The 25,504-nt window shown below is 36.0% G+C and overlaps 2 protein-coding genes across 11 annotated transcripts in view; one reads left to right on the forward strand and one right to left on the reverse strand.

Annotated features, from left to right (window-relative positions):
• The window catches only part of LOC135164571 (collagen alpha-1(XVIII) chain-like), a 141,326-nt gene that overhangs the window by 112,467 nt on the left and 3,355 nt on the right, over positions 1 to 25,504 (forward strand). For 4 of the 9 annotated variants that reach the window (XM_064125040.1, XM_064125042.1, XM_064125043.1 and 1 more), the window contains 14 exons: positions 12,006 to 12,080; positions 16,944 to 17,022; positions 17,102 to 17,385; positions 17,709 to 17,909; positions 20,385 to 20,423; positions 21,167 to 21,368; positions 22,785 to 22,937; positions 23,564 to 23,694; positions 23,782 to 24,033; positions 24,133 to 24,147; positions 24,213 to 24,317; positions 24,554 to 24,728; positions 24,839 to 24,913; positions 24,988 to 25,082. In XM_064125040.1, the coding sequence (XP_063981110.1) occupies positions 12,006 to 12,080; positions 16,944 to 17,022; positions 17,102 to 17,385; positions 17,709 to 17,909; positions 20,385 to 20,423; positions 21,167 to 21,368; positions 22,785 to 22,937; positions 23,564 to 23,694; positions 23,782 to 24,033; positions 24,133 to 24,147; positions 24,213 to 24,317; positions 24,554 to 24,728; positions 24,839 to 24,913; positions 24,988 to 25,082 (1,881 nt within the window). The remainder of the gene's footprint in view (positions 1 to 12,005; positions 12,081 to 16,943; positions 17,023 to 17,101; positions 17,386 to 17,708; positions 17,910 to 20,384; positions 20,424 to 21,166; positions 21,369 to 22,784; positions 22,938 to 23,563; positions 23,695 to 23,781; positions 24,034 to 24,132; positions 24,148 to 24,212; positions 24,318 to 24,553; positions 24,729 to 24,838; positions 24,914 to 24,987; positions 25,083 to 25,504) is intronic. The other 5 variants (XM_064125046.1, XM_064125048.1, XM_064125045.1 and 2 more) reach the window with 4 other exon arrangements.
• On the reverse strand, positions 1,049 to 25,503 carry LOC135164572 (nose resistant to fluoxetine protein 6-like). Of its 2 annotated transcripts, none has more exons than XM_064125050.1 (14): positions 25,486 to 25,503; positions 7,330 to 7,754; positions 6,561 to 6,805; positions 4,142 to 4,335; positions 3,828 to 3,940; positions 3,515 to 3,742; positions 2,981 to 3,185; positions 2,727 to 2,892; positions 2,510 to 2,589; positions 2,263 to 2,358; positions 2,051 to 2,183; positions 1,618 to 1,792; positions 1,393 to 1,535; positions 1,049 to 1,286 (listed from the first exon to the last, which is right to left on the reverse strand). In XM_064125050.1, exons 2-14 carry the CDS (start codon positions 7,571 to 7,573, stop codon positions 1,149 to 1,151), a joined length of 2,160 nt encoding a protein of 719 aa, XP_063981120.1. In that variant the 5' UTR covers positions 7,574 to 7,754; positions 25,486 to 25,503; the 3' UTR covers positions 1,049 to 1,148. The 2 variants fall into 2 exon arrangements, with proteins under 2 accessions (XP_063981120.1, XP_063981119.1); XM_064125049.1 differs by lacking the exon at positions 25,486 to 25,503 and adding an exon at positions 10,926 to 11,313.

Genomic DNA, 25,504 nt, shown 5'->3' on the forward strand with positions numbered 1-25,504 from the left:
GACGGTAAATCGAGATTTACGAACAGGGATTACGCCCGCGGGGCCATTCTGCGTTCACCCATTCTGTTTCATGTTTCTTTTTGCACTTCCCAATGACCCGAGACCTCGTAACGAGCCAGTACGATGCGATTGGTTATATTTATTGCTAGTATACCATATAACTTGGTAATCAATACACCTTTTTGGCTTAATAGCATCCTTTGAAATCACTCAATTTCAGAGTTACTGGTTTTCCTTGCCCGGGGAAAAAAAATAGAGAAACTATTTGAACATTGTTTCCATGGCATTATTTCCACTGTAAATGGATTTTGCTTTTAGCGTTGAATTTTACAACTGAAGGGAATCCATACTGTGGATGGAAAATAAACTGCCGGTTGGAATATACATTTTTTTAGCTGAAAAATATATCTCAGCGGCGGATGTAGGATAGAATTAATGGAGCAGTAGGATATCTAATTTGATGAATGATCTCCTCATTTATAATTAATCAGAATTGATGGATCAATAAATATTAAACCTATTTCCGTCCCAAAGTTCTACCATTAGCATTGCAAGACTGATAACTCTCCGATTTCTGAAAAAATACTGGGCCCTTTAAGTAAAATGTTTGACTATTTCTGGTTAAATTTCTCAGAATTTGGACACATATTTCATGCCACTATGAGACAGTGTCACGTACTATCTAATGAAATTTCCAGTGCCAGTACTAGAATTTTTTCTCAGCTGGTACTTTGTGCTCCGTTCCCCGCGCTGGCACTAGAATTTTTATGAAGAGTTTTTTCCCCGAAGCAATATACATCATTTTGCTGAATCTTGTACCTGAGTCTGGTACCAATATTATTTCAGTTTTGCACTCCCTTCTCGTCAGAACATTGTAATAATATTGACTGATAATTTCATTGTTACTCTCAAAATTTCAATCAAAGGGAAATATGTGAGTGTTATCAATTCGGCAATCACCCGATATTTTCACGTATTTATTATTGAAAATGATTATCTATCAAGACCTTAAATTGAATTCAAATATATGGTTTAGCTGTAATACATATAAAATTCAACTAAATTTATTTCAACAATTCTAACAATTACATTCTCTATGTGTAAATATTTCAAGTATTCAGTGCTAAAATTTTTGAACGCTGTATTATTCATCGGTGGTCAATTGTTCGCTTATTTTTCCGGTCGCAATACATATTTACAATTAAAAAAAATGGCAGCTCAAACATCACCGATAGACAGTAGGCAGCCACATACGATATGATGAAAACACCACAAGCAACGTACGCCTAAAAGTAATAATTAATTACAGAATTCACGGGTAAATCAGGTACATGCACAATGCTAACTAGAAAATCAAATATTCTCATCAGTTGAAATTAAAATTATCCTTACGAGTGGTATAATCTCCACATGGAACGACGTTTCACTGCTTAAATGAAGAACAGCAATCAATATTGGATTGAGTAAGTAGGCAGAGTATGACAATTTACTGAACGGCTGCCAAATTTTTAAGGATAAAATTTTGTTAACAATACCTAGACAAAAAAGATATCTGTTATCATACTGAATATATAGAACAAATATTTCAAGTCACAGAATGTTTGGGCGTTTACTTACCGCCGTGGTTTGTACAACACGCCACTACTATCCAGGCAATTCCAATACTCCAAACGGTTCTGTATAAAGCGATGTAGAATGATGTTGGAACAATAGATATTCTCCTTTCGTAGAGCCCGAACAGTACTAGAACAATACAGGAAAGACCGAGGAACCAAAAAAGCCACAATGTCATCTGAAATTAATGTTTGAAAAACAACAATTTTAGTTCAGGAGAGCAAGAAACTAGTGTTCATCTCTGGCTTAATTTATCTGATTTGATTTTCATTTATTTTATTTATTTTCTTCTCATCACCGTTGTCAGAATCCGGATAATTAAATTTTATCTATTCATAGTCGTCGTACTTTAACTTAGCTTAACTGAATGAAGATCGAATTACAACAACGGATGAAGAAAAATAATGATAATAAATTTATCTCCCTGTATTTTTACCGTTTTCACATTCAATGTCTTTCTCAATACAATAACCAAAATATAAGCGGTCGCCAGTCCAACCAGATAGGGCCCGATACGCATCCACGGAGGATCATAAAAAATTTCTAGAGTACTCAGTTGCTCATCCAACCTGGAAAAGCCATCAATTAATTGTCTTGTTCCTCGGAAAAATATTAACAACAAGGGAAATATAATTTGTATGTATTTACGTGGGTGCATAGTCAGACATATAAGTTATGATTCCTCCTACAATAGTCGTTACAATCAACAACGCCGAGAAGATTCCCATTGCTGTGTAATGATACCTGAAATACCCAAAATGACAACTTTATATATTACATGTAATATACAATATATTATATAAATTTGCAATTTCAATTCCAATAAGCTGAATTTCTATGCTCTTTTCTCGTAGATTTTTATCGGTATTTTTGTAGTAGAAAAAAAATACTTTACCTCTGTGATAAAAATAGCAAAAACGAACCAATGATGAAGAATTGCATATCATTAGAAAGGTAATAGCTCCAGTACAAACACTGAAACATTAGATTTTTTGTTATTTTCAATATTCGATGGAATAAACGTGAAAAATTTAAATGTGAAGTACGTTCAGGTGAACGGAAAGCCGCAAACCTCGAATAAAAAATTCTTTAGGAGATTAAACCAAGCTCACCATTTCCGAGCGTTTGAACAGATTATTTATGTAAAATATATTTCTCCACCAATATGCAGGACAAGTTTCATGTGGTCGTTCATGTATATAAAACTGTGACGTTTTACCGTACCATGAAAATACGATATCAGCAATGCCAATGACTATCACATACGGTGGAGTGAGTCTGAAGCAAGTAATAAGTCATTAAAAAAATTCAATTCCATTAGATTCACGATGACAAATTTTTTATGATATCATTTTAGTACTATCACCTGAAGTATCTTCTTATAATACGCTGGAAAAAAATTCGCCACGAGATATTGCTTGAATTCTCGCTCTTTTTCCTTGAACTCTCGAAAAATGTATACGCCAATAAAAATCCACTCATGAAGAAAAAAGTATCAACTGACACTGAACCATTACTGAGAACTTGTAGTGGTAATGATTGAATCATCCGATAGGCCATAGTTTCGTTATCTGTATGAAATAAATCCAAATCAGTCAGTCAAAATTTATTTGAATGACATATGTCACCGGTTATCTCTTAGACAGCCAAAAAAATTCCGAAATTTCTGACAATAATGACCGTGCCATCGAGCAAAGTCAATGGAAAAAAGTGAGTTATTGTAGTACACAATTTGCTCCACAAAAAATATGTAGATGAAAATTTTGCTATCTCCTCTAGATTTCGAGATATTCATCAAAAAGTGGTCACCAGTCAAAAGTGACTTATCTCGTTTTACCACTTCGCTACTGAATTTATCTCACACTCGTGCCTCCGTGTTATGAAGTTTGATATGTCTCACCCATAAATGGTTCTCCGAATAATAACGTATGCAGCAGTATCATCCACCCCATTCCTAAAACTCTAATTCCATGAAGAGCTTCAATTGAACCCCCTCGCTTGGATACCGTGAATATATCTTTCGAATTAGTGTAAGCCGAAAAACACATCAATATTTTTTCGGCTTTCCTGGATGAAGTCGTTTCAGATAATCCTTTGTGGAGAACAGGATGTACATACGGTAGTTTATCTACAAAAAAGGGTCACATTTTTTTTAATTCAAAAAGGTTTTATCAAAAAAGTAGTTAAAATCACATTTCCATTATTTTTCTCACCATTAGTTGCAAATTTATCAGACAAATCCGTTACTCGCAGAGACTTTTGATGAATGCAAATATCGTAAGTTGTTGCAACTATGATGATTAGCATGGTGATTATTACCAGTACCCTAAACAAATAGATAAATTGCGGTATCAACTAAATGATACATTCAGGGAATTATTGGGTAAGAATTATCTCGACAGAAAAAAAAATTATCCGTGACATTGTCTCTTATTTTTATTTCTCAAAAAATGAAGTTAAAAACGTGAATTGTAATTATTTGAGTTATTTGACAATTTGTGTCTCTACGTAAATAATGATTACATACCCCATAAAAATCATACGAAAATTGAAAAAGGGTCGCGAATCATACGTGATATTCTTCACTTCCTGAAGGGTGAAGTCCATTTTATTGAGATGACCAATTAAAAGCGTTCGTTCATTGAAAATTTCAACCAAAATTTTGCTCAACTCTCCAGTGCTGCATGTAGCCGGAAGACATAATCCCAATGATATCAAATTCTAGGATAAATTTTCGTTTATGAATGTTACTATTAAATGTTCTCCATGAGAATTTACACAGAAAATTGCTTTTGATGTAAAATTCCATGTATATATTCAACATAAATTTATTAGCAAAATTCTCTGAGTCAATTATAATCACTTATCAAGTAAGGTAATATGATGGTATATATGTTTACATATTTTCTATGTACCCTAATCTTTTATTTACCCTAAAAGTAAAAAAATCAATTTTTGACTGTAAAAAAATATATAACATAATCTCTATCACATAATATATACTACCTATAGCATATAATATATTTTATATATACTACCAACAGAATAACTGTAAAAAGCTATAGAATTGTATATAGTGCATAATCATCGTCCACGTAAAAATGAAAAAGAGTAATATTCCATACACTAACTCATGTTCTGTGTCCACTGAGAGGTCCATTCATTTTTATTTCGGGCCATCGCGTTTTTGGCGGTCCCGAACGTGAATATCAACTTCGTTTATACCGGCCATGGTCGCATTTGTTTGTTATTAACCATGAGCCCGTGTATGGAGTATATATACCACTATATTGAAAATAATATCGATAACCGATAAAAATGGGAAAAGAATGGAAAAGGTCATGGAAATTCAATAAAATGACGACTCGTCAAATCATCTGGTCTTTCCATGAGACTATTTCAGCAGCGCAGCGATAAAACGAGGCAAAAAAATTCTATTACTTGATTTATATTATATTATACATTATTTTGACATTATCTGACTCTTCACGGAGACGAGTTTTTGAGCCATAACTTCAAATCTAAGATAGATACCGGAATTTTTGTAATAACATTTATTGTAATTCTCAATTCACCCCATACGAAAGCATATAATGAACATTTTGCTATCTCCGATAGATTTCGAGATATTCAGCAGAAACTAATGAATAGTCATAAGCTACGTATCTCGTTTTACCACTTCGTTACTTGTTTTTAATTTGATTAATTTTAATATTTAAAAAATATCGAATGACTTCAGCATTCGCGGCTCGGTTAAAGGCATACCTTTGTTATCATAAACATAATATAGTATAATATCTTCTTCACGATCGCTATAAAATCTCAGAACAAAAGTTTTTTTATTCTTAGATGGGAATTTATTATTTTTACAACTTTTCCATTGGTCAACATCCAGATTGAAGTAAAGTCTCCCTTCTTAGAATAATGTTGTTCTTAGTACAATGCGATTTACTGATTAATGATGCCACGAGACACGCGAGAAACGGGACGAGAGATGAAAGCATATAATAAAAAAAAAATGCGTAACGTTCTGGAATGCAGCATAAATGTTTATTAACGCATAAAAAAACTATCCAGAGATAATATGAGAAAAAATGCAATCTAATATCGTACACTAAAAAAAAAATATAAATTTCGTTTAAGAAGATGACTTTTACACTCTCGACACCGTATTTGACGCTTAAAAAAAAATCAATTTCGTATAGTAGATGTTAATGGATTTTTTTTCCGTGACTGTATGATTATATACGCAGGATTAGTCGTAACGAGATCAGGTAATGTTTTAATTCTCGACGAGGCAACAGCACAAATTTCTCCCTCGGTTTGATGCCAGACGAGACGAGAGAATGCCGTTTATCATTTTGTCACGTCTCGTGGTGCTGCTATAATATTTACCCTGTTCCCATACTACATGACTAGTAATTATACATTGAAGTATTTGCGCTGATTCAGCCGATACGCAGAGAAAAGTATTCGATACAAATTATGAATCATTTCTGGATCGAAATGTAATTAAGAACATTTTTATGGAACTGCTAGGGAATTTTTTGGGGGCGAATTTTTCGTTGCCTCGTTTTTTTCTATATTTTCTGTGATTATTTTTGTCACGAGAATGTCAGCCAATCAATGCACAGTATTAGAGATTGTGAAACGATTAAGATGGTTAGTCATTAAGGTGGTTGTCGCGCGACAGTCTTTGTAGAGAGTTTATGCGGGTGTATAGTCTCATTCGATTGACTGTATTGTGCCTGGACAGCTAAAATAGAACCATATATTGTCCATCGTAAATATTGCTAATTATGTAAATTTATGAACTTTCCGTAATGATTTTTCGAGAACAAAACGGTCAATCGATTTAATTTATTTTGGCTGTAGTCAATTAATGACAGAAAAAAATTTTCCATCTCCACAAAATAAAATTATATTTAAAAAAAATGCATCCTTACTTCATCAGGCTGTTTCACGTGGTATTGTAATGTGCTATTGTGCCCAATATACACAACGAAAAAGTTCAGTTTGAATGGCGCCAATTCCTCATCGGATTTCCGATAAATACTATTGTTCTTCAATATTTTTGGACTCAAAGCGAAAGGGGCACTGTTCAATGTATCGTAACATTGGCCTTCACTTCCCAGCCAGTAATTATTTCCGTACAAAAAACCTGATTTTGGTTGGCCACTGGAATCTAGCACTGAAATTTAATAAATTCCGTATGAATTTGGCGGTTGTGGGGGGAGGGGTCAATAAAAGAATTAGATGTAAAAATTATACGGAACTCGGTTTTAAATTTTCTCAGTAAAATTTGGTTGTAAAATTATATCGGAATGAATTCCGGTTCCCTTCTTACCATATCCAAAAATCCTATCCAACTATATCCTGTGTCACAGGATGTAGAATACTATATAAATTTTTCGCTTTACATGTGAGTCACATGTTCATGCCGACATTGATTATATTGATTTTTTTTGTGTTGAAACGTATGATGTCGAGTCGATATGTTGAATTTAGCATGTGTTCAATTTTGATGTGATGATTTTTTCGGTTGAAGTTTTAAATACCACCCTTTCCCTTCGCTGAATAGACACGTAACCGAGAAAAGCAATTCAAAATCTAGAACACGTGCATTCAGATCAATCAAAAATAACCAAACGTTATTAACTTTGCAACATGACGTGTTCCCCAGCTGACGAGACTTATTTTGAAGTTGGTACTTACCCCGCAAGCTCCATAGTGTACGATCATCGACTGCTTCTTTGAATAGTTTTAACTCTTGGTGACATGGACTCGATCGAATCAGGGAGCCCGCTCTACTTGCGATCGCATATGCCGGGAGTGTATATTGCGTTATATCGGATAAGTTGATTCCATCGGCAATCATAAATATCGAGCACCATAGCACCATCAGAAAATTATATCGATGTAGGTGTGTCTGCTGATTTTTAACTTTTTGATACCTCATGTTTTCTTTCAGGACAGATGGTTCACTTCACTATTTATATTAATCCACCATTTATTTTGTTGGCGAAAATATTCCCTAATGTTCATAAATTTCAAACATTAGGTCCGGGGATGAGAACTCGGGTAGAGCTTTCATTCAGATTTGCACTCCGTAATGATGTATTTGAAATAATGTAGATATCCTGAAATGAAAAATAATAAAAATGAAATTGTACAAAATTGAAAATTAGCAAAAATCATAAAATAAAATACAATTGGCATAAGAAATAAAATGAGATAAGTCACTTCTGACTATTGACTAGTTTGTGATGAACATCTCAAAGTCTAAGGGAGATGGCAAAATTTTTATTGAAACCTTGGTTGGGGAGCGAAATGACAGCTCCAACAAATATATGACAAACATTAATTATTATCTCTCAGTAAGGGAAAACATCGATCCTCATATCAATATTATATATTCATCGAATTATAAATGTCTATCAATTCTCCAAACATTCCCCGTATGTTATTAAGTGTCACCCCAACATCGGTTGGGACGTCTTCAATTTATTTACCCCAAAAAGTTGAAATTTCCGTTTACTCGATCCTCAAACTTGTGCACGATACATCAAGGAACATTTCGTGGCCCTTTTGCTCTGAACAAGCCGTTAATCACACGAAACGCCCTAAAGTTTGCCTAGTCGTGGCTGCCGATTAGCGGAGAAACACCGTTTAATATATACGTACATATATACATATCTATATATATTTCACCTCGTGACACATGATCGTTAAATTGGCCCCAAAACCATCCCTGCTGTTCAATCTTTATAATCACAGTTCGGGAATTTAACACATTCAAGCCATGACAACTCAATCGTACTACATCACAGGTCGTTTTACAGTAAAAACAAAACTCATTATCGTTCACCAGTTCGTTGGAATGTGAATAATAATTTACCAAGGACATTGATTCATTCTTCGCTCATCAAATACTGAAATATTGAGATAGTCGTTAGGGAAACTCCGGTGTTGCGAAGATAACTGTAATATCACAAAACTGACTAAGCGAAAATCCTATTCTGTGCATGAGAATAAGTTTTTGTTTACTATTTAATTAAACTTTGGGTTCTGTTTGCTGAGGTTTAAAGGAAAATTTACTATTGGTGAGCTTATGCACTGTGAACCATCCAATCTTCCCTATAACAGTGTTTATATTTACGGAGAAGAATATTCAGTAAAAATTACGGAATTTATATCCCAGGTGAGAAATGTCCATCATTGTCCACCATCATGTCTGTCATCAGAAATGTCCAGCACGAAGAGAAATGAATATTTCTCTTCATGCATGAGATATGCCGAGGAGACAAATGCAAAATACTGTATACAAATTGAATTCGGACAATCACAATTTAAACTTTCTCTCTACAAACTTTTATGTAGAGCACCCGACCTTTTGTGCTCATTAGAAACGAGTTCCCAAAATCGTATGATTATAGCACTAGAGACGAAAAAAATTGTGGCTCCGTTCTGAATTTTAGTGATTCACTGGTTCATCTTCTCCCTTGAACTCAGTGGTGACGTCTGTAGTTAAAGAGTAACTTTACTAGCATTAACAATTCTCCATTTTCAACTGATGTAATAGTTTCTCTTTCCAATCCGGCAATGAATGGAAAATTTTCCGAATTTTTTGAAAATTTAACAAAGTGAAACTTCAGCGGTTAATGAACTCACCTGGATTTACTCCTACCCCTACCATGAATCTACCCCTCATATCGATTAATTTCCAGTAATTGGTTAGTGACACCCCAATTCTCTCTATTTGTATGTATTTCATAACTAAATTGTTATGCATTGGAGTACAAATTAACGCAATTCACTAAAAATTATCGTAATAAATTCCGTCCGAATCACAATGAATCCCATGAGTCATTCGTAAATGAAGGGTTCGAACAAATTGCATTCAAGAAAAAAATATTCATTATAACATTATGGCATTAGCGTTGAACTCCGTCACAATTACCCAGCTGATATTAAATTCCGAAATGAACCCGAGAGGTGCGAAAAATACCAGTGGGAGTTGAAGCAACTTCTGGTGAATTGTACGAAAATTTATCCTAATAACAATAATGATAAATTTAATCGTTTTCACCGGTGAAGAAATTCCCGTAAAAATGAAACAGACAAAATTTTGTAAAATTGAGGATGAGGAAATGAGACCCTCCGTACCACGGTATTAGAGTCTCATTATTGGACGGAGGTTTGGGAGAGACTCGATGAGTATCTTGGCTCTTGTGGGCGTGAAAATTGAACCTCGGTTGGATCGCTGGGTGCAACGGTGAGACCGATTCAATGCCGAGACTATATGACGGTGAAAAAAGGGCGAAAATGGGAGAGAGATAGGGATGAAAAGAATGGGGGAAATTAACAAAGACTCGGCGGCCCTGTTACCAAGATTTTAATCGGTCTCTTGCAGTCGCTGATAGGAATAGAAATTGCCAGAGAAAGCATATAATGGGTGAATTATTTTGAGAACAAGATGGGGGAGGTTTATCATCGAAGAGATTTAAATTGTCGGGGGTAGAGTGCGACAAGGTAGCACTTCCAATGGGAATAATATGGATTTTCAAAAATGCAATATCGTTATGTATATGTATAACGACGTATATAACGCCTCGCCGTCGCGGATAATTCAATATTTTATTGATTTGTAGTGGTTTTTTTCGGATTCATTATTATTAATTCAAATATGGAATATGAATGTTAAATAATTAAACGTAAATTCATCATAAAAAGACGGAATCATCGTAAAATGAATCTGCCTATACTGCTATAGTCATAAATTTAAGATTCGATGTGTTAAAGTTGCGAACGATTATTTTTAAATTATTAAATCAATCATCATTAAGATATCGAGTTTTTCAATTGTTTTACACAATAATAATTGAGTACAGAAAATTAATGGCTATTGGAGCAATCGAGAAATTACTCTATAAAGTTTAGAATTAATTACTTAATCGTTGATTGAGAATATCGGATTGTCAATCGTTCAATCCATAGATAGAAGAAACTTGAACGTGTCTAATAAATCAATAAGCTAATGTATAAGCCAATAATCCAATAATTTATGAAGTCACAAATATTTTGTCTATGTTATTGTAATCAATTCTATAACATAGTAATTATGGTGATGCTCACTGAATGATTAATAGTTGCATGTCTATTTAATGGTTAACAAACAAATGACGGTTGGTTCAAATGACACACCTCATTTTTTTCTATCAGTTCAAAGTCGATGAAAAAATCGAGAGCTGTTGAATCTAGAAAAAAATGATGCGATTTTATTTTTAAAAATTCACAATTTATTCACTTACTTCGATATTAATGTCGACGGTTATCCCATGTGATTGTTGAGTTTTTTTCCGAACTAATCACACCACATTTATCACAATTGAACACAACAAATATTGTTCGCCACAAAAACAACTTTGATACAAATGATTGACTCTAAATGGGTAGAATCGAGTTCATCCAGACGCACTTTCACATTCACTGTCTAAGGATGTAACTGAGAGTGCCAGCCTGTCCGTGAATTTTACAGTCATCAATTCTTGTGATAAGACTTAGTTGAAAATCAATAATAACGTGATTCAGGTATTAATATTTTGGTTGTCATGATGAGAGGTGATATTTTGTTTCGGTCTTCCCTGTAGGAGTTGGGCTTTTCGTCTGACTAGTTCCTTTGTCGACTGCGCCCGGAGACATTTAACTATTGTCGTTCTAACAACCAGAGAGGAACCGTCAAATATTAGCCCCACTCTGTCGAATTCCCACGCATATGGGTGATCCCTACCATTCATATTCATAATCCCTTACTTTCCTTCGTTAGTCTGATCGTCTGGACTGCTAGAAATCAAATAAAATTTCATAGACAACTGTCTATTATTGACTATTTATTTTCAAAACAGAAACACTGAATGTGATTTAGGGGTTAAATGTTATGAAATTCCAGAATTCACGCCAATTTGAGAATTTTAACAGACATATGCTGATGAAATCTCGCTAAGTTATTATTATTAACAAGCTAATATGGATATTTGGTGTTAAGTTTCACTGAATTTTCCAACAAATCGGATTTTTTACGACTAAATCGCATTCAGTTCCTCACCGTTGGAAAAAGAATAAATTTTCATAGATGGTTTATTTTTATTATTTATTTATAGTGATGGAATCTATAATGGGGTTATTCACACTATCATTATATTACATTTTTTCCCTTTACGTACATTTGTTTAGTTTTTTTAGGTATGATTTGTGCTCCATTCGTAATTTATAATTTTATTTAATCGCCACGACAATGTTCATTGACACTAATTAAATTATTCAACACGTTCAATGCGGAGAGAGTGGTGAAAAAGTTCTATTAATATTTTTTCCATTTATTCTTAATTTAGTTCTTCCCAGAACACTCGGGCGAAGGTGACTACTACTCCGAACCATTGGATGGTGAATTCAGTGACTTCGATAAGGTAGAGATAGAAGTTTTTGACAGAAATTGAAAATAATATTGCCTCAGGCTCTAACGCTTCGTACAAGGCTCTTCATAACAACTGTCTCGCAACTAACTTAAAATAATTCAATATTCGTGATTAATTATTTCTAGAATATAATAATAAATGTTTACCCGATGTGTACATTATCCTTTTATTTCTCTGGGAGAACGTTTTTGGTTCCCAAAAATATAGTCTGCTCATCATTAATTTTTCTGGCGAAATGATTCAACTTTTGTATTCGGACTTCAGAGCTTTCATTTGAACTCACATGTTTCAGCAGTTAACAATCAGTTTATTATTTAAAATTAAAAAATCTGCATTTTTGCAGGAAATATTTCAAACATTTAATTTATTTTTATTTACAAGCATTTTTCAGAAATCGTTTTCATGTCAAACAAAATTTCTAAAGGCTTGGACAATTTCAACTATTTATTTATTAATTAATTCCGTATTCAGGCATGTAAAAAAAATTAATAACTCTTCATTAACGCCAGTGGTTTTCACGCATTTCTAGGAAAGTGTTTATTTTGCATATTTTATAATCATTCATTACTATTGGAATAATAACAGTACTTAACCTGACAATTGAATCCGGTTATTAACGACTTCCATCTCCCACTCGGTTCCACGAAATTACGAATCCAGACGATAGTTAATTTTAATTTTCGACTGTCGTCATAATTAATTTATTCCGGAATTCAAAATTTTCTCGAGTGAGCGATTATCAGTAATACAAGCGAATGGCTGTTGATAAATTGAAATGAAAAATGATTAATGATCCCACGAAAGTCATTCGAGACTGTGACATCCAGAAATATCTGGTGAAATGGATCGTCAACAACCGAATTTGTTGTCCCAAGAAAATATTAATCGAAATATTAGTCCTGAATAATAATTTCTGTCCGTCGTTAATAATATTTGGATAACATATTCCACTTCACTCACAATTTACTCCGATATATTATATATTATACATTATATACTATATATTATATATTATATATTATTTGAATTTATAATTTTAAAACATTGAGTTTCTATTCTTTTCTCTCTTGAATTATCTGTCACTATTTTTTCCACACTCTGGACTAGGGCGCGCCTCATACACTAGTTAAAAAAAAAATCGATTAACCTAGAAAGTGATGTTGAAACAGGTAATGAATATAATCCAGTGATTATCGGGATAATCCCGAGATCACTTAGAAGGCATTTTGACAACTTTGCCTCCGCTTATCACTCTCGAACGAATCTTTTCCCTCATTAAGAGAACCGTTGAGAAACACGAGAGAAAAGAAATCAGAAGACATAAACCAAATCTTCGAAGGAGTTTCTCATCAAAGAGATAGTGTAGAAAGCAACTTTACGACTGGATAATGTAATCCTCAAAGATCCGATTATCAGTCAGTTTCCAAGGGATTATTTTCTGCGTTGGAGCTTTAAACGGGGGAAGGGGGCTCGAAATTCAAAGCTTCCTTTGCATAACTTACTTCCACAATATATGAAGAAACTCATCTGGGAATTCTCTCAAGTCCGTTCCCACGTTTTTCTCAGCTCCTGAGCCTCCTAGACGAAAAAGGGCCCGGATTTGGGCCCATCCCGTTTTCCGCTGGCTCTCCCGGATCCTGACGGGTACCTTGCTAACTCAAGGACCTGCGATTACGAATAAACTGAAGACACAGTACACGACCGCATTATAGACTGTCCGATATATGCACCACAGCCGAAGTTTGATATATAAAGAAAACTGATATATAAAGAAAATCGATACGAAGATGATTAATATAAAACAACGTCAATATTAAATATTTTTACATGTGTGAAATATTTCATTTCTAAAGAGTGTGCAAATGTGAGACTCAAAGCTAAAAAGATTCGCTTATTAGCTGAAGTAGAGAAGTTGGTGAGTTCATTTAAACCGATGGCGCCCCTACCCTGCCCTGGGCGAGGAGGGGAGGTGAAAGGGGGTGTACAGGCGGTCTACCAAACCCTATATTTTCACTGGAATTGTTAGAAAGTTTCTTGTACGTACGGCAGTGTCTAATTATCGAGTCTGATATCAAGGTAAAAGGACAGACTATGGAAATCTTTATAACACATAATGACTATCAAAACACTTTGTTTTGATGGGGTGCCATGGAAACTGGGATAAGCCAAGTTTTCTAAGTGATATGGAGGTAATTATTTGATGATTTTCAATCACTGCGGGAAATTTTAATGAGTAAAGTAGCCGAAAGAGTTCATGGAGAGTTACAGTTAATGTTCAACAGTGTTATCTATGAAAAAGTAATCACCTTCTTGTGGATTATGGAGAGGATTTGTCAAATAATATGGAAACGAATCGACCATTCGTTAATAGGTAATGAAGTTCGTTTGGACGCAATGAATCTTTCTAAGAGATTAGCTTCAATCTCTATATTATTAGAAAATTGTTGACACGGTTTATTTCCCGCATCGAAATTCCCACGATATAGTTTCCCCGTAATCATTTCCTTTTATCAATGTCTCCCGCAAGAAATTCCTCTGCGACAAAATTCTCATGACCAAAATTTCGCTGCGACAGAATTCCCGAGAGGAAAATTGCTTTGCCAAATTTATCGTTTGTTTGTCACGGGAAATTTTCACAGAGAAAAGAACTCCAGTCACCTCCAATCCTAAAATATTCCTTAGATTTGGAATTTTCAAGTTTTTTAAAAATGTAATTCCAACGCGGATTAATTAGTTCTGGAATTGGGACATTCACAGGACTGATCCTGAGGGCAAATTACCGTATTCCTGTGAATTTCTGCAGTGTTTTTACGTTGAAATTTTGGTAAGAGAATTTCTCATCACTCTTTTAAGTTTGTCACGTAGTTTTTTTTCTCTGTTTCTTTCTCCATGTACATCTGTTTAATTACTGAAAATAGTTGTGAGAAAAAAAAAATTCAACGCCCATTCAATTCATCTCACGCGGACGTTGTGGAGCGTTCGATGCGGGCGATTTACCCACCGTAACCAACTGGGTTACGTTGGTATTTCTAAATTCTCTTGGTGAGGGAGATGGCAATTGCGGCGCTGAATCTGTATTGCCGGTTCATTGTAGTCCAGTCGACGAAATCGACGCTGGAAATTGCTGTCGTTCACGTAACTCCCAGCTATTCCGGATATTCAGTGACATTTGCGATTATCGAATCTAAATGGATTCGAATTTGACCGCGAGCATATACAAACGATTGACACGAACACTGGTTGTTTTCATTTTTAGGGGACGGATGATTTATAGCTTATGCGCATGAAATCTTGATTTGTGATGGATTTGGTGACAGTAAATTATGAATCCACTGGTGAATTCCTTAATACAAATCATCGTCAACAGGTTTTTATATCAATTTTTCATTAAAATTATGCAACAGGTCACGTAATTTTTCCCGGAGAAGTTGAATTTTACCCAAAATCGCGGCCATTAGTCGAATGAATTTCTTTTTTGTTCGGCAAAGCATACCGTAACATTTAAGGTCTCCAGGGCGTCAAAATTGTAACTTATATTTGTCAAAGTAATTTCCACTTCCCGGATTTCTTCCCTCCAACTGTGAGTTACTCTCTCCTCCTCGTTCATTAGGAATTTGAAGAGCTCCGACAAAGCACTTAACCCTTTACGCAGATGTAATGCCCTATTTCCACATAATCAGGGATCATTAACATACTTTTTAAGTCACCTCTCTGTAAAATGGGAGAAAATCACGGAAAAAATGATACTTCTATTCATTCGCCCCGAGCAGTGAAAAAATTTTCATTCCCTGACGAATCTACCCGCAAATAATTACCGAATGAAAAACAGGAATATTCATAAAAGCAACCTAATTATACATTACAAACGAACCAATTAACCAGATACTATTCAGCATTCGTTGACCACTCCAGAGCTACATCACTATCACTGAACCTTATATTTTCAACTTTAACAAGACTCTCCGTGAGTGAGATAATTAATGAACAACTCTACCCCGACATTGTGTCATTATTCGTCAAACAGTAACGAATTTTTCAACTCAATTATAAAAAAAAGGGCAATTAAAACCTGAGTGATCTCCTGAGACTTTTCATCATGCAACTATTTATTTACCTAATGAACTACTCTTACATCTTAACAATATCAGTCAACGTATTCCCGTGCCGTGAAATTACCACAAATTTACATACACTGAATGAGAATAAATTTGCAATCCCTGGAGTTTTTACGCTTGAAAAATTACCGAGTAATTGTTCAACTTAGTGACAAAATCCCAAGTGTACAGCTGATGTTGCGCCATAATTATTGGAAAATACTTAAGATCCGTGGGTCGACGTATGCAGTAACTGTTGAAATATTGGAGTGGGCGAATATTAATTTTCCACGATGCAGAATTTTTTAAAGCCTTTCTGCTATCACTCCCAGAGAGCTATAATATATCACTCTGATTTTTACCTTTCTCTGTGTGTACTCGAGATAGATTGCAGAAATTTCAATATCATTCATCGGAAATTCAACTGAGAAACCGTAACAATACCTATTCTCCGTCTCTGTTTACAATTTTTTTCATGTAAAATTCCTTTTAAAAAAAGCATGTAACATTTTTTATCAGCTTTTTCGAGCACATAACTAAGCTATACATATCAAAGTATATCCATTATATACATATATTATACGATACCTTAACGAAATAAAACAGTAACACAAAACGTTCCCCGATTTTCTTAATTAAGAAAATTGTAATTAATTCAGTCACCAGAAAAAGGCTCGTTAATTGATCACCTGTGTTTAACAGAACTCATAACATCTAACGACTAAAATTTCACCCTAAAATTCGTAAAACAATTTTACAGTTTGACCAAGTGGATGATAATGACAAAAATGAAAACAACCCTCCACCGTTTATCACACCTCCACCACCAAATCCTGACGGTGAGCATCAAAAGCACATTCACTAGGTCATAATCACCTATTACTTTAACATCTGCAATGACGACTGTTACGATTTCAGCAAAAGGATTAAAGGGTGACAAGGGTGAAAAAGGCGATAGAGGTGAGAGTGTGCGCGGTTCCCCGGGACCGCCAGGTCCTCCCGGAAATCTATACGATTTAAGTGACGATGACAAGCGAATTAAGCCACAAGGACCAGCGGGACCGAAGGGCGAACCCGGTACATGCACTTGCAATGCAACAGCTCTGATGACAAGCTTCATGATGCCAAAAATGGTAGCTGGCCCGAAGGGAGAACCTGGTGTAACTGGTAAAGAGGGAAAACAGGGGGAACGTGGTTTAACGGTAATTATCCATTCACTAATTTTCGTACACAATTGCTCATTCAGTAAATTGTATTCATCAGTATTTATTTACAATATTCAAACAAAGTGAAATTGGATAACTTTCCAATGCCTAATTGCAACAATTTCAATGCCCGAACAATGCTATTGAATGTAGAATAGAAATTTTCGTACTAATTTCCAATTCCAATCGATATCAGTGGCCGAGAAATTCTATTAACCAAAAACATTTTCATTAAAAGCGAATCTCCAGCTATTCAGTGAATTTCTAATCATTTGCAGAATAATAAACGTAATTATTTGATAATTAAATTTAATTTCAAGGGTTCGGCGGGGCCACCTGGTGAGCGTGGACTGCCTGGCACACCAGGACCTAAAGGTGACAAAGGGGACCTCGGTGTGACAGGACCAGAGGGACCACAGGGTCAAAAGGGTGAACCAGGGAGAGATGGTATAGCTGGAGAAAAGGGAAATCCTGGACCACCAGGGCCACCAGGCAAAACTGATGAATTCTCCCCCCATGAGGTGAGTATCGATTAATGATGTACTGAAGTACTCAGTCTGCCGCAGATACCAAGGCAATCATCGCTGAGTGCTGGACTCTTGGGATACCATAACGTTTCCCTCCAATGTTCAATGAATCTTTGAATGACTCTTCTCAATATTCACATTGCTTCTCCTCCCTTTCCATTCCGAGTTGCTTTTATTTCTTTGTGAATACGACAAGACGCTTGAGGGTTCATTTGTAATTACTAGAACTCGGTGATAAATATCAAGAGGATAAGTCCACGATGATATTCGTTATAGGGACAGTGTGTTCATCAAAATCTCTTGGATTGTTACCCAATAATTTAGTGGTAAACCTGCTGGTATTACCGTCATGTTCCCTTTAATGATCGTTGGGTTACACGATGTTCTGTGAACCATGTGAAACGATCAACGAGTTGACATTATCACGAATCGAGGTCACACTCGCAGTGATGGTAGAGGAACTTGAAAAGTATCGAGGTATCACTGTTTTGTGGATTCCTGATGACATTGCAAACCGGGAAACAGATTAAATGTTACATAAATGAAGTTGACAAAATAGTGATTTATTAGAGGTAATTAGTCGTCAAATTTTTGGAAAGACGATTATTTATTTACTAATATTCTATACACATCGTTGCATTCACCTTATCGTCAGGATATGGTGAATGATTTTTCCGATTGATCTTCATGGAAAACCATGAAAAGTTGACAGCCTCGTCAGGCTGTTTTCATAATCATGAACCGATGGATGATAATAATCTCGAATAGTCCAGCAACAAATTTTCTATTTCTCCCAAAATTAACTAATTTATTAATGAAAAAATATTCTCAAGTCTCAAGTACTTTCGTCATTGTCAAATATTTCAAGCTTTTACGTCTGACATTTTGAGGATAATTTTCTAAGTGTCCTGTGAACCGTCGGAAGGGATCAACAAATTGACGTAATCTCGAATCGAGGTCACAGGATCCCACCCAGATCAGGAGAACTTCAAAAGTATCAAGGCATCTCCATTCTGTAAATCCCAGCTGCCACTGTAGCCTTGGAGACAAATCAAAGGATAGATTGATGATGCAGTTAGGAAAATGGTGATTTATAACCGAGAAGAAGAATAAGAGAAGACCAGTCGTTAATTTGATAATGTTATTCACTCCAGTAATTCCACCATCGGTATTCGGTGAAGAGACAGAACCGATAGTCGAATATTGGAGTTGTCTGACTCGTCGATTTCGAAGTTCAATGTTTGAGGAAGGACGGGTATGTTGCATATATATGTTGGCTGCATCGTTGTCTTACACGGTCATAGTAGAATGAGCACATCAGTGCACCGAGAGCCACACGATTTCCCCTGAGAATACAGAAACCAATTTCTCGGCTGCCTAGTGCATGCCTACATGGAACCAGTAACCGCCAGTTTCAAGTGTAACGGCGTGTAAAAGTCATCGATGAGAGGGTCAGAAAGTGCAGAGGAGAGTGAAAAAAAATGGTTAAAAGAGAGAGAAAAAAAATTGTTGTAAAAAAGAGTTACTCTCGGTACTTTTCCTCTTCTTCGTTTTATAATTCTTCTTTTCGTTTCGCTCTTTGTCCGAACGGTCTCACTACAAACGTCAGAGTTGAAGATAAAGAGAAACGGCCAGATGGTGGACTCGAAAAGGATTCGATGGCATCTTCTCCGACTCAACAAACCCAACACCGACTTTTCCATTTGGTTCTTGGAATTGAAAGTTTTTCGTCAAACTCTCAACCCCACGGGGTCGTTAACCTTTGAGGAAAATTTTCCATCCGACGTAAAATTTCGGTTGAGTCTACTCACTTGTTTAATCTCCATCATAGAGTCAACCTGGCACACTAACCAGTTTCCGCTTCATTTCTGACCCCCCCTTTTCACCCCCAACTGGGCTCCAAACGTTTTCTCTGAGTTCCTCTCATTCGTCAACTTCCCCTCTTTCACACCAAATAAACTCGATTTCAACGCTACGTTTCATTGTCTGAATTTCAACTCCACTATTGTTAAAAGTTTGAGTAAAGTATGCTTTTATTTGCAATGGAAATTCATTGAAAGTTTTTAATTTCCTTAGTCGTTATCACACAATATATAGAGCCAATGGATTTTCATGATTGTGTGACGTTCACTGAGTGCCTCGTGGTGCTCGACATATGCTGTTACCCTCATTCTATCCGTCAGTCAGTGGCAGTGATGCGTATCCTTCAGCAAGTAAATATAGATCGAGTATATACTCAGACGCGCACAGGGGTGGTCTTTGCTCTATTCACCCTATGGTTCAGATAACTTCATTCCACTTGGCCAAATATCACGGTTCTTCAAGGTTCAACATACTTGGGTTTGAAATCTGAAGAATTGCAAATTCTTTTGGTCTTTTTTTTTATTTTGTTGAATTCACAGTGTCGCATGTTGCTGGTGTACAAGGGTTGAATAATATATTTGCAATATCATGTTTTCTTCCATGCAGCCACTTTGGATTAGACAAGGAATGTCTCCTGTATCTAGAGTGAGTGAGAATATATTTATGGTCCAGCATTAGAATTAGAATTACAATAAGGACTGCTGGTCACTTGAAGGCGCTTAGAGTCACCTAAATCACACGATTTTTAGGAACTTCCCTTTAGTTCCAGTCAGTGGCCTCAGCCCTGTGGTCTCACTAGGCTAATAAACTGGTAACACCCGCTTGTTGTAAGTCCTTTAGTGCCAGGAAAGCTTGAAATATGGACCAGCAGGTCATAATAAAAAGTGCATTACATTTTTTATCATTAGACGTAAAAAAATCAAATAATTTTTTGACTCCGTAAAAGATAATCCACCGTTTGCGACACAAGTTGTATTATTTATTTATCAGAAGGTAATGTCTAAAAGATATCAATACTCTCTCAAATTTAATTTAGATAATACTGCCTAGGGATTGATATCTTTCAAATTTTACTCATCCAATTAGTTGAAAAATTAGGCAACTAAAAGCAGATTATCCGGTTGGTAAACTACTGACCTGAGGATAGAGATACTTTAAGTGTCGGTGACAGCAACCAGGTCCAAAAGTTTTAAGAACAGTCGTACATATGTATACACACAAACACACTACCACTATATGTATTTATAGTTATATATTTGATGGCTAAATTATGATAAAAAATTACGACACGTGTACAGATATTTCTATTTATATATTTGATCGGTAACCATAATAAATTATTACAATATATGTACAAATTTTCTTGTAACGATTGCTTCAATCCCTAGGAGGGTATTACGATGCGCCCAGGATTACCGGGCCAGAAGGGAGACGCTGGGGTCCCAGGACATTCTGGACCTAAAGGAGAGAGTGGAATCACTGGATCGAAAGGAACTAAAGGAGAACCTGGATTGAAAGGCAGTAAAGGGGATCATGGAAAAGATGGTGGTCGTGGAGTTCAGGGATTCAAGGGTGAACCTGGAGCACCAGGTATTCCATAAGTGCTGTGATTTAGAGACGGAAATTCTTTGGATTCCGATTTCAACACCCTTGATTCAGAATTGAAAGTAACTGTAGGGGGAGTTTAATGGAAGGGATTTCAAGTGAATTGATACTCGTCAGGAAAGTTAGCAAGAAGTTTATCCATCACTGAATCCAATTAAAGTAGTATGAACATATTTCAGTGAGGCAGCTGCCTGGATCGGTGTATTATTATTTGGAATTGAAATTTTTTAATGTGAAATTTCCTCTCCCTCCACATTTCCACCCCTTAAACTGTCTTCATGAGATTTAAATTGACAGAAATAATGAGCGAATATAGATAGCAAACTCTTCATGTTACGTAGCAATATTAAACTGTATTCATTCACCTCACGTACTAGCAAACATTGCACAAAAAGGTAGGATTTTTTTTCTTCACTTCGGCTTCACAGAATCTGCATTTTTCACCCACAACAAAGAGTTCATTTTCCTCGACTATTTACTGTGTACCTTTGCACTAAAATGCAAAGCGCGTGAGTAACATTGTTTGCCTAGCAATAACGTGGTTTTCTTTTCTCCGAGACGATGTATAAAGATATCAATCACAAAAAAAGTTACAATTCTCTGCAACAGTTCTCTTCCTGTACAATACAGTTGGCATTGAAAAATCGATAGGTGAAAATAAGACGAGTGATAGTTCAAGGTTTAGACATCGGTGGTTCAGATAACTCAGCAATAGGAATGTGAAAAATCGAGAAAGCTTTCATTGAGAGAATAAAATGATTCAATTTATCTTTCTCTCACACGGAATTCAATTTACAATTTTCACTCTATTCTCTCACGTCATGATTGTTAGATCATGACATTAATTGCCTCTCAATTTTTTCGACTGACAGTTACGTCAATCAGAAACATCAACGTATCTCTCGTTATAATGAAAAAAAGTAAGTGGGAAAGTTCAGAGGCCTCTAGAATTCAATGTCGGCCGTAGGTGGGTCAACGTCGGCTGTATGTCGGCCACCCAACAGCTGCATTCACACTGTCGCAAAAGGGCGTGGGACGCAAGTGAGGGTGGTAAAACCCTATGGGGTGGGTGAGCGAAGGGGGAAGGGGACGAAGCCCCCTAGTATTTAATAGAACAATTCTGAAAACTCAATTGTTTTCTCAAGAATCCGTTAAACTCATGAATTGAAAAAGCATTATAAATCAATTCCACTCTACTTTTGCACTTTGGATGAGTATCTTGAAATTGAGGGAAATGAAATTTCCATATGGTTCGCATAAAAATTCAGCTGTCTTCCTCCAGATTCGGAAATATTCATCAAAAGGTCAATACCGAACAGAATAAACTTACCTCACCACTATCCTGCTGAATTATTCATTTCGATGATTACTCACACGAGTTTTTATCATTTGAAAAAAAAGGTACACCAGGACTCCCTGGAGCACCGGGAGAAAATGGTCGACCCGCTGAGAAAGGAGATAAAGGAGATCTTGGTCCAGAGGGAAAACAAGGGCCTCCAGGACCTCCGGGAGCATCTAGCGTTAGCAGTGGAGGATCGGCCGGGAGCGGAAGAGGTTTGTCTTTTAAATTTGAATGATCAATTTCACAGAGAAAGAAGATTGAAAAATACGGAGAGGAAAACCGTTTTAGTGGTACTTCATGGATCTATTTTTGCCGAAAGATTACGCGGAGGAAAAAATTTTGATTTTCCGAGACTTACATGAAGAATTTTTTTCAAAATTGGTGAGTGGCTTGAGAGTATAAGCGCCTGTCAAGATCAATGAATATTTAATATAAAACATGAATAGCCTCGGAAACTGGGACGCATTTTCTATATCATTAGTTATTAATATACAACAATCGAAGTTATTATTGAAACTTAGTCAAATGTCCGCTGATTCCGAGTCTCATTAACCCTTCACTAAATGCAGAGGATTCTAAAAAAAAACCAACGAATAATAGAAATTTCTGTGAGGGACAAATGAAGATTTTCCAGACGATGAACTGGTGAAAACTATTATCATCCATCCATTTTCAGTGGGAAATTTTCACCAGAATCCATACATGACGTTATCCTCAGAGCTATATTTACTCATATCTCTAATTTGAGATATTTTTTTATGACAAATGATAAGATCAGAGTAACAAAATATTCGCCCTAATTTTTTCTACTAATTTCCTCTCTCTTCACGGTGATTAGGTAACGGAGAGAAAGGAGAGAGGGGGGAGCAAGGCCCACGTGGTTACAAAGGCGATTTAGGCACCAAGGGTGAGAAAGGTGATGAAGGTGATAGTGGACCATCTGGTCTGCCAGGAATAAATGGTGTACAGGTACAAACTTAATTATGTGAATCCCTTTGACAGTCAAACTAATCGATTAAAACAGCAACAGTAACGTTTTTGAATTTGTGACTGTAGGGTCCTCAGGGTGATAAAGGAGAGCCTGGAAAAGATGGTTCTGGTGGAGTACCAGGAATACCAGGATCTAAAGGAGATCGTGGTGAACGAGGTCCACCAGGTGCCACGACAATTGCCGGTTCTGGTGATTACGTTACGATTAAAGGGGAAAAAGGTGCTGAAGGTAAAAGAGGGAGACGAGGTAGACCAGGGCCAATGGGACCACCAGGAAAACCTGGAAATGCTGGTGAAATAGGCCTCCCAGGATGGCCGGTAATAATTTTATTCCTAATACACGTAAAATGAAAACTAGGTCTCACGAATGAAAAATTATATCAATATTAAATTTCAATTTCATTGCAACCGTAAAAGAACAATTCACACAAGGTTGGTATCGAGAATTTTCAAATATCACTGAGATTTTATGATTGAATGTGATATTAAATTTTCAGGGACGCCCTGGAACGCCTGGTATTCCCGGTAGCCCAGGACCAGTTGGACCGAAAGGTGATAAAGGTGAAGGTTGCCAAGTGAACGACTGTAGCAGTGCAAATGGAGTAAGTATACACACGTATGTGGAAGTAGAAAATTTCATGCATTTTTTCGCTGCCGTCGGTTGGTCGAGGAAATAACAGGAATACGATTGAAACGTGTTGTAAAATAACAATCGTATTCCAGGAAAGTTAATGCTTCAGCTACTTATTTTACCATATTGCAAATGGCGCTAATAGATATTGATTTTTCTTGTAAATTTCATTGTATTCAATTGATATAGTTCGTAAATTTTTCCCAGCTAAAAGGAGAGAAAGGAGACGACGGATTTCCCGGTGCTCCCGGCAGAGACGGCCAGCGAGGAGCTCCAGGCCCACCCGGACCCCCTGGAATATCACTAATCGGTCAGAAAGGAGAGCCAGGTATCGGACGTAGCCACATGTTCGGAGACAGGGACTACTACGGACCACGTCAAGGTGTGTATTTAATTATTCAAATGACGGAAACAGTTTAAAATATGATACAGACAATTTTTCCTCTCTCCAATAATACTAAAACATCTACTAAATTCATTACACGCTGCAAGGAGCACGAAGTAGTCTCGATGAACTCAAAGTTATTCGAGAGCTCAAGCAATTGAAAGAATTGAAAGAACACTTAGGTAATCAATTGTGGCGACTAAGAATAAATACAGTAATTTGGGATGAATCGAGTAAGAGAATAAATTTATTGTAGGTGCTGGCACAGCATCAAGTAGAGGGTCCAACGAAATGGCGACGAAAATCGTACCTGGAGCTGTGACGTTCCAGAACACCGAGGCAATGACAAAGGTAATTAGCAGGAAAAAAATCCCTATTTTCGTTTTTAATAAACAAAGGATTCGCCCAGCAAACGGATTTCTTTGCTCAATTTTTTTCGTTTCTTCCAGATTTTACAATGGAAATTAATTTTATCCAATCGGACAATAAATCGGATTGAGCACACATTTAAAATTTCATAATTTCAGAGCACATAGCTCAAATTTTCTGTCAAATTTTTACATTAAAAAAATATTTTTTAAATGATATGCTTTCTTTATTATCGAAAATTAAATTGACAGTTGCGAAATTTAAATAATATAAAATTATTGTAAAATGTCAGGGAAGTTATTTTTGAATGAAAGCTCCACATCATTCAACTTCAAAAATATAAATGTTCTTCAGTGGAGATGAATAAACAAAATGGTGAACTTACACAAATATATTATTCACAG

Source organism: Diachasmimorpha longicaudata, chromosome 7 (genome assembly GCF_034640455.1).
Source record: "Diachasmimorpha longicaudata isolate KC_UGA_2023 chromosome 7, iyDiaLong2, whole genome shotgun sequence".
NCBI lineage: Eukaryota > Metazoa > Arthropoda > Insecta > Hymenoptera > Braconidae > Diachasmimorpha > Diachasmimorpha longicaudata.